Source organism: Simochromis diagramma, unplaced genomic scaffold, assembly GCF_900408965.1.
Source record: "Simochromis diagramma unplaced genomic scaffold, fSimDia1.1 OVJJ01000304.1, whole genome shotgun sequence".
Taxonomy (NCBI): Eukaryota; Metazoa; Chordata; class Actinopteri; order Cichliformes; family Cichlidae; genus Simochromis; species Simochromis diagramma.
In genome coordinates this window covers 5376996-5386469 of record NW_024387030.1, presented here as the reverse complement: position 1 = coordinate 5386469, position 9474 = coordinate 5376996, and the positions used below count along the sequence as shown (strand labels likewise).

The window sequence follows — 9474 nt, the reverse complement described above, 5'->3', positions numbered from 1 at the left end:
GTCACTTGTAAATGTTAATAAGCAGCCCTTTTGCAGAGCAGAAGTGATTAAACAGTCTACTGAGGTCCCTCTAAAGGTTCAAGCAGGAGGAGGATTTTTTTTAACAATCTGGCAACCTGAAAATAGCTCTAGTAGCATATAAAGCAAAGCACATTAATAATTAATAAAGTAATTAATTACAGATTACAGATGATCTTTAATAGCCTTGTTTATTGATGTGCATGCACTGTATTAAACCACCACAGTGTGTTTCTTTCATTTATGCCATGCACTATTTGCTAAACATTTTAAAATGTTATCACTTTGCCATCAAAAGTAATTTATATTTAAAGGGCTATATACCCGGGAATCATCTGTGTTCTGGGGAAAAACAAACCCATTGTTCCTATTAATTAACAAACAAATAGATTAGAGTAGAATAGGAATGACAGGAGCTTGACCACACTTTCCCGAACCCTCCTCCTGCAGCGTGTGGTGCAGCTTGTTGCCAGCAGTTTGCCGCTCAGCTTCTTGCGGTCGCGAACTTATAGGCGGCTGCAGCGCTTCACGCCACCATGTTTCATTTTCAGAGTTACCAATGGCAACGAGGCAACACACGCGCAGCACACAGGCACTTCCCCTGTGAAGTTACTGTGCTCTTCAGTGCTCAATGCGGTAAGATGAAATGTCAAGAAGCTGCTGCAGATTTCTTGATTGTTTTTGTTTCATTCATTTAGCCTCCTGTTTAATTACCTGTATTTTGTGCGCTCGGGCGTTTTCGTGCTCGGTCTTGTGTGTGTTGCTTCTGTAATGTTAGTAACTTCCTCTCTTGTCGAACTCGCACATGCACATACATCAGATAGCTCTACAGCTCTGCTACTTTGATAGACATTAGTTAAGAGTAAAGTAACTTGCCTGTAGGATTAGTAACGCATGGGAGCTTTGGATCCAAAGCTTGGTGTCCAGCTAAATTCAAAATTTACTTGAGCTAATCTTAATTTACATTTCCTCAGTCGACAGTTTAACTTCCTTTTTTGTTTAAAAAAAAACCTTTGCTTTAGATAAATGAAAGCATCAGCCAAGGAGAAACCGTTTTTAGCCGTTATATCTAAATCTGTATCTATGACTTCCTGCCAGTTTCTAAGTGCAGTCAAATTCAGTCAAATGTCTTCATAGTCTGTAGCTTACCTATCATGTAAGCAAATATTTGACTATTAGACAGTGTCATCACCCCCCCCCCCCCCCCCCCATTTGTAACACCTGTAGTCTTATAGGATCCTATATATGCATTTTCTTGAGAGTCAGAAAAGCACAAGTGTCACTAATACCATAAACCATGGCTCTGTTGTCCTTATACGTGTGCCTTCCTGGCTGTGATGCAATAATATGTTTAGTTATCTGTGAAAACATAGGAAACTAAATGCAGTCAAGTATTATTTTGAATGAATTTGCCTGTCTCAAAGGATATTGAATGATATTAAGCAGGAAATAGCACTTAGAGACCAGTTACTGTTGATCACAATCATTTACTGGCTGATCTGTTGCAAATATCTATCTTATTAAGACCACTAAGAACTTAAAAGTAACTAACTAACAGGCTCTTGTGAAAGAAATCTTTGGAGACGTTTCATCTTTTAGGTTTTAAGTAGAACAATACAGCAAAATAATTCTGTTCAGTCTCAAGTGATATACCTTTCTGTCGCAGGCGGTGAATGGAAGAAGTGCCTCTATTGGATAGTAGACCTGCTTGTCCCTTCATGAAACCTGAGATTCAATTGGGCCTTCTCCTGCAGTGAAATTAGAAAGAAGCAGAGAGGAGGGAGGAGCAGAGGGGATGTCCCACACGGGACAGTTGTGAAGGATCTTTTGCTCTCAGCATCAGTGACACCACCTTGTCATTACAGCTGCAAGGAGACAACATGGCTTCTCCAAGGCAGCCAGGTCGATCGTCTGTGGACATAGCTAATGTGATGCAGAGACTGCAGGGTAAGTGGCACTCTTTTGCTCAGCTGGTTTACGGACACAACATCCTCTGCTCCTGCACTGCTGCACTGTAATATTGTGCTGATTCAAAGTCTGGCTGCACGCCCATCTGAAGTTTGCCAACATTTGCAATCCAGGATGCTCACACATGCAGGCTTACATTTATACATGCTCGCACACTTACAAAGTAGTATGTGAGCATGTGTGCTTACAGTTAGTAAACCTACTCTTAAAATAAATTTCTTGGCACTCTGTAAACCGTGTTGCCGGTTGATTTAAATAGTTTTAAAATGCCCAAAGTTTGCACTATAACATATGTGTTTCAGTACAAAGTTACACTACACTGCAGCTGACTTGTTCTCAAGCATTTGTAGGTTTTGAAAGCATAACAGAATCACACATTTGGCTAATTTGATATAGTGTGCACATGGTCCCTTTTGTCCAAGGCTTTTTTTCCAGGTAGCACATAATCACATTTAGAGCATCAAGAAAAAATAATGTCAATTCCTGCAAATCTTGTGACCACACTACAAGAAGACATAGTGCGTTGTTTGGTGACCCAGACTGGGTAATTAAGAAGTTATTTGGAGGAACACAATTTGATTTATTTTGTGAATACGGTGAAATAAAGCACATGATTCATTTTCTTTTATCAGTTTGTCTTCACATCTTCACGTTAGATTTCATGTGAGTATTAGTAGGTCAAACTCTTAGTAAAGAGGCACACATTTTGACATCATGTCATGTTAAGTAGCATCAAGTCTTGTCACCAGTGCAGAGAACGCTGTGCTTCTTAAGTGCTAGAATGCTATTTAGTCAGAAAAGTTCTTTCAGTGAACTGATTTTTGCTCTTTAGTTGTAGGTTATTTTGGTTGTTGTTTATTTTTTGAGACAAGATAATGATTGCAAGAAACATTTAATCTCCCTCGAGTCTTGATAGGAGATACTGAATCGTAACAACAGTGCCTACACAAGTGCACAGACAATGCACTGAACAAGACTAAAACCTGACACCCTTTCTGTCCTTGGTAAGAGAATAGGTCGATAACGCGAGTCTCTTTTTGTTGGCGTCCCCCTTTTGTTACAAGGGCATTAGGCCACAACCATCATTTCACAAGTCTGGTCAAGTCTGGCACAGGTTTAGTTGTATTTCAGATATACAGTATACTAGGAAATTTCACACCTTATGGCGTGTCGCCATAGATACTGTTATGAAAGGTTTGTCTGTGGTTGTGCCAGTGCTGCCCAGTTCCTGCTGCAGAGAAACCTCATTTCCTGTGCATTGCACAGCTATTTCACTTTGCTTAATGGTAAAATATGTTAACTAACTGATGAGGGACTACCAGCTCACCCAGAGTTAATTGAAGCATGCTTGGATTGTTTCTTGACATTGCAGTATTGCCGAGTGATAAATATATGCCAAATCTCTTAGGTCTTACAAAGAAAATGATAAAAATCCTGTTAAAGTTCACATGATCAGTGCACAGATGGCACGATCTGCACTGCAAAGTGCCAGCCGCTGTTGTGTTTCATGCCAGGAAGTGTATATTAGTCACATCTGGAAGACATTAGCGTGCCGGTGATTTTAGATGGCAATCGGCAAGGTGCTCTTGGCTTTTCCACTGGAAATCATATGCAGCTTCCTGTCAATTAAAGTATCCTACAGAGACAATTATTGCACACTCACTCTGAATGGAGCAACAGATGCATTATTGACAGCAAAGCCATTATGTAAAAAGGTAGATTAAGAACGTGTTGCTTCTATCATGGTTTCCCGCTGTTTGTCGCTTTCATTCAAAATCTTTATGATGGTTCACCTTGCAATCTTAAATGCCCTCGGGGTATAATTGATGCCTGTTAGTTGCCAGATGGAGCATTCGTGACAGGCGTGTTCCTTTCATAATACGCTCACTGACTTCTTGTGGGTTTCACTCTAGTTGAGACCGTGTGTCAAACAGGATATGCGGAAACACAGCTGGTAAATTGTGTGCAGTGAATTGCGTGCGGTGAATTGCGTGCGTAGGTTTCGGCCTTTCTGTGTAGTTTGCATGTACTGTGGGATTTCACAGGGTATTCTAGCTTCATCACAGTCTGAAGACATGCAGAAGAAGATGAAAATGGGTGGATGGATAAATGATCATTTAAAAAATGAAGAGCAAACACCGTTCAATCATGTTATGGATATTGATGTTGCAAAGTTTGTTTACCAAGGAGCATTTTGCAACTTGGCATACATGTGTTTGTTGGCAACACATGTATGCCACAAACACAAATATCAAGAGTGGAAACAAAAACTTGTAACAAGCACGATCTGCATCACCATAATTATGTTGGTCCAGTATCGTCTTTGCAACTGACCAATCATGTTGTCTCGGCATTCTGTTAGCATTAGCCAATACGTTAGCTAATACTATTAAAACTGTCGCCAGCAAACCAACATGAGTAACTAATTTTGACTAACAGTAACGTTAACTTGATAACATATTTGTTACATTCCAATAATCAATAAACAAAATACTTGAAATGCCTGTTATTTGTTCCAGAAGAGAGTTTTACATTAAAAAAAAAGGAAAATATTTATTTTTTACTCCAAATTTCAAAGCTATGTCATCACAACAGGGTGACTGGTCAGTTGCGATGTTGATCCTGGACCAACATTATGATGATTATGCAGGAACAACACCAACACATGGATGGCTGATAGACTGGTCTTGTCTTCAAATTCTTTTTCAGTCAGATCAGCAGCCCAAAATGTAGAGATATCCAGATTAAAAGATATAGTTAGATATAAATGCTCACATGTAAAGGACCGCAACCAGTGAGTAACATTAGAGCAATAAATGTTTAGCGTGTGTCACGTTCTTTGAGCTCTGAAAATCATATTTTTTGCTAAAACATATTCACAGCTCACATGTTGCCAGTGGTCACACTTTGATAGCCTCTGTGTAAGAGTGCACCCGTTGTGTGCACCACAGTGGATTGTCGTTACATCATCAACAGAGTGACGGCAAGTAAATGAAAAAGAAAGGAAAGAGAAGCATGCATGCCATCAGCCGTAAGAGATGCTTTTACTCTGCTGCGTCACTGACAGCTGGTGCAAACAGACAGCCATCAAACTCATTTTACCTCATGAACAAGGAGCCTAATTACTCTCCGCATCAGGCTGTTTTAGATTCCTAACATTGTAGAAGCTAGTTATTTCTCTGCAACAGCTTGTATTATGCTTATATGTCTTTGTTTTTGAAAATTAGATTACACCGTTGCCATATTACTATGAAGATAAGTAAGCCATTCTAAGTAACACATTCTCACTCATGCATTTCATATGGGGCTGGCTGGCTTGAGTCCAACTGCACATCATTTCTTGGCCTACTTGATTGTTGTTGGCCTGTTGGAGCTCAATTAGGGCTGCTGCCGACTAAATGGAACAAAAGTGAGCTTTTACAGTGCTCCCAGGTGACCACCGTTAGCCAGTGAAGCTGAGCACCGACTCTACAGTATTTCCAGTGGTATCATCTCTCCTAAGATCACCTTAAGTACCTCATTACTCACATGAATTGCAGGTGTTTTAGTGGTTTGATGTGTTGTGTGCTATTTCCAGTTGAGTGTATGCACTTTATTTGCCACTTATCTATTAGTATTATGTCATTGATAATTAAGTACGACACAAACACAACAACTCATGATTGCATGCTGTTTTAAATAGTCCTAGGCAGAGCTTTTAAATCCAGATAGTAAGGTGTGAGCTGCCTGCATCTTTTTACAGGAAATGAGCCTTTTAAACAATTCAATTCAGTTCAATTCAATTTTATTTATATAGCGCCTAATCACAACAAAAATCGCCTCAAGGCGCTTCATAGGTACAGAGAAAAACCCAACAATCATATGACCCCCTATGAGCAAGCACTTTGGCGACAGTGGGAAGAAAAAACTCCCTTTTAACAGGAAGAAACCTCCAGCAGAACCAGGCTCAGGGAGGGGCGGCCATCTGCTGCGACCGGTTGGGGTGAGAGTTCAGGACTCTGGACAGCTCCTTAATACCATGCTGAGCATTGCACCGAACAGCTGGAACATCAGGAAAAGTTCAATAAGTCTTAAGTTTATTGTTTTGTTCATTTTGATGTTCTCATTGTTTTTTGGGGTGGGATATCGAACATCAGTACTTTTGTTTCCTTGCATAGAATAACAAGAACTTGCTACTGATTGCCAGATTTTTTATTGTTTTAACTCACTGAAGATAATTTATCTGAATTTCTCCCAGGCTCCGCATCTGGTTATATGTTTTCGCAAACCTTCCTGCCCCACATGCCGGTTTGTTCACCTTCTCCGGTTGGTACTAGGGGTCTGCCCTTCCTGCGAGCTGCTGCCAGTCTCACTGATGACTTTCCCAAACCCCAGTCTCAGGCCCAAGTCTTTTTCCACTCCATATGGCATTTTCTTTCCACAAATAATCATAATAATATTGGTCACACATGATTGGCTTCTTAACATGATACAGTTATTGTTTGACTCATACCTAAGCAGGAGTTTATCGAAAACAGTGCCTTTCATTTAAACAACATTTTTAATTTGAACGGCTTTAGACTGAAGAAAAAAGCAGAAAAAACATCTTTATATGTTAAGTTGTTCAACCACACCCATATTGGCACTAGTATCCAATATTTTTTTTACATGATTCCTGCCCTAGTTGCCTCTGATAGGAACAAAAACAGATCACTTCCTTTGCAGTTGAGATCTTTTCCTGGGTTGGACCTGTCTGATATGGAGAGTTTGGTATTTAGCTGAGCTGAGTAATAGTTTTAGTACCTCTAAAAGCTTATTGTTCTCAGTATGGGCAGCTTTACGCGTCATTTTAAGAGTACCGATAACCTTTTGATGTTTAGATAAAAAACAAAAACATTTTCACCCAAATAGCTTTTCTGGGCCAGTTTCACCAGCAGTCTATAGAGCGATAATAATAGAACGGCAACCTCAGGCCTATTTTTAACATATCAGAGAGGCTTTTAGCATGCTGGTGGTCTTGAAAGAATAAAGGGATTTTTCTGCAGGAGCTGAGAAGGTATCATGTGCCATACTTAGTAACTGTTGTATGTTATATACAGGAGAGTTGAGTGGTAGTCAGACTGGTCAGAGCTGAGGGGGTTCTTCGAGGTCTTAATAGAACAATACGGGCACGCTTGAGAGCTTTAACATGCTTCTTTTTGTACAAAGGGGATCCCGGCGTGGGTGTGTCTGCTTTGACGTCACAATAGCATTGACACTGAGAGAGCAGGTGGTAGACATCACTCACTAGACTGCATTAATTATTAAGATTAGTTGTAGCATAGAGAGCTTTGTGAAGAAGTCTAATTTTGTTCTTTAATAAATAAACCTAAATGTAATTTATTTATTTGTGCTGTGAAAAAAGTAACTTGTTTAAGTTTTAGTTTTTGTTTGTCTTGGCTTTTTAATGCTTTTAAATGTGTCAGTCTCATAGAGGATTAGGCAAATCTAAGAGGCAAATACAGCCAAACGCACACACACACACACACACACACACACACACACACACACACACACACACACACACACACAACCAAGCTTAAATCGGGATAATGCATCCAGGGCTGTGACATCACCGCCTCCCGCATGCTGATTGGTGGAGCCATGCTTCAAGCTGAGCTCCCTCCAGCCTCAGATGGTACGATGATACAGCGAGGCAGTAGAGCGGGGGCTGTGCACATCCACACAGGCATGGCTCCTCTGGATGGGAAAAACACAGGAAGAAGGAAGGATGGGATTGTAAATCACCCTTTCTGTTAGGGTTTTCTGCTTTGCCGTTTGTGTGCGCGTGTGTATGTGTGTGTGCTTGTGTGAGTGTGTGTGTGTGTCAGGTTGAGGGTGTCAGGGAGGAGGGGACGTATTCATCACAGCCTCCAGCAGCTCTTTTGCTTTCACTGGGAAACCAGACAGCCAGATCTGTTTTGCTTCCTGCTGGAAAAAGGGTGCAAGGACATCTGGGTGTTTTTGTGTCAGTTTTTCCACTCTGGATTTTATTTTCTCGCGCACACATATATGCACACTGGAACTCATGAAATGCACAGGGCGAGAGCCGGAGAGTGGGGTGTAGAATGGCTCACTATAAGGATGTATCTGTCAGGAAGACTTCTTTAAATCTGGTGACTGGATTTTTTCAGTATCTTCGTGGTAAGTAGGGCATCATCTCTTGTCTGTGTGGTCGTATGTGGCTAATATGGGGCATAACATATCCTAATGCTTTGTAGGTGAATCCCTGCTTTGAGAACTAGTTAGCCTGCTGCCCAAACACAGCTCAGTGTTGCATCCTTGCATGTTCACATCTGTATGTACTTGCTATGCTTCAGTGGGCATCCCTAGTGCATCAGTGATGAAGCATTTGCCTGTGGGTTAACTTGATATCTTTGCTCCCTCTATAGTGTTCGCAATGCCTCCTTAAACACGTGACCACTGTCTATATCTCCAAGGTTGGATATTTGAAAATGGCCACTCTGTGTGGCATGCAGCATTAGCCAACTGGTATTTTTGACAGAGTGTTAGAAATCACTTCTCACCGTGTCAACAGCCAAAGCAAAGAAATGTGTTGTTTTTATTACACATCCTGAATAATGCATGAGGGATTTGGAATGAATATATTAATAGGCCACAAGAGAGGCTGAGGGTGACCTAAACAATCACACATGTTAACGCTGGACGTGCAGGGTTTGCGGGGTGAGAAATTGCCTCTCTACTCATCCTCTAATCTCCTGGTGTGACCTCCTTTGGAGTGCACTTCCCAGGAGGATCCTTTATACTAGACCTGGTAATCAACCGCACACATCAAAATAGTCCACAAATTATGCATGCGGACATACACGGTGCGGGAGTGCTCCAATGCTACCAGACATTATATAGTGTAAGTTATGACAAAATATTATTCTGACCGTGGAAGTCCGAAAATGGTTTCAAGTCACAAAAGTTTAAGCAAGATTATTATTTTATGTGTTTTATGATTTTTTTTTAGTAGTTTACTATGTGTGTTCGTTTCATCTGGTGGTTTGTTCACTATAAATATCACCAGTTCTTCTGGTGAGCCTAACGTTGGAGCATAATGTATCGGAGCATGCGATTTAGCGATCATGTGTTGACATGGACTATGTTCCTTTAATTTTCAGATGAGCAAGAGGCAGTGCAGAAGAGAACCTTCACAAAATGGATCAATTCTCATTTAGCCAAGGTAAGTGTGAGTTTCCATCCATGCAGTCCACTGCTTTCTTTACTTAACTAACCTAAATCACTTATAAACTATCGGAAATGTAATTTACAGGCTGATCAAACTCACTTAAAGCAACCTGTCAAACTTGTCATATTTATGTAGCTTCTATTTTCAAGCTGCTGACCTGTCAGATCTGTAAAAGGAAATTATTTTTGCCACGTGACAACACCAGCCTTTATAACACTGCACAAGACAAGTGAATTTATCCAGTTAGCTGTAAATAATGACATCATTTACCAAGA

At 40.6% G+C, this 9474-nt stretch overlaps 1 protein-coding gene across 14 annotated transcripts in view; it reads left to right on the top strand.

The window, feature by feature from the left end:
- Positions 1–465: 465 nt before the first annotated feature.
- The window catches only part of syne1b (spectrin repeat containing, nuclear envelope 1b), a 75292-nt gene continuing 66283 nt past the window's right edge, over positions 466–9474 (top strand). For 8 of the 14 annotated variants that reach the window (XM_040042628.1, XM_040042634.1, XM_040042632.1 and 5 more), the window contains exons 1-2: positions 7636–8148; positions 9132–9193. In XM_040042628.1, the coding sequence (XP_039898562.1) occupies positions 8073–8148; positions 9132–9193 (138 nt within the window). In that variant the 5' untranslated portion in view covers positions 7636–8072. Of the gene's footprint in view, positions 655–1839; positions 1966–7634; positions 8149–9131; positions 9194–9474 lie in introns of those variants that run through there. The other 6 variants (XM_040042640.1, XM_040042630.1, XM_040042635.1 and 3 more) reach the window with 4 other exon arrangements.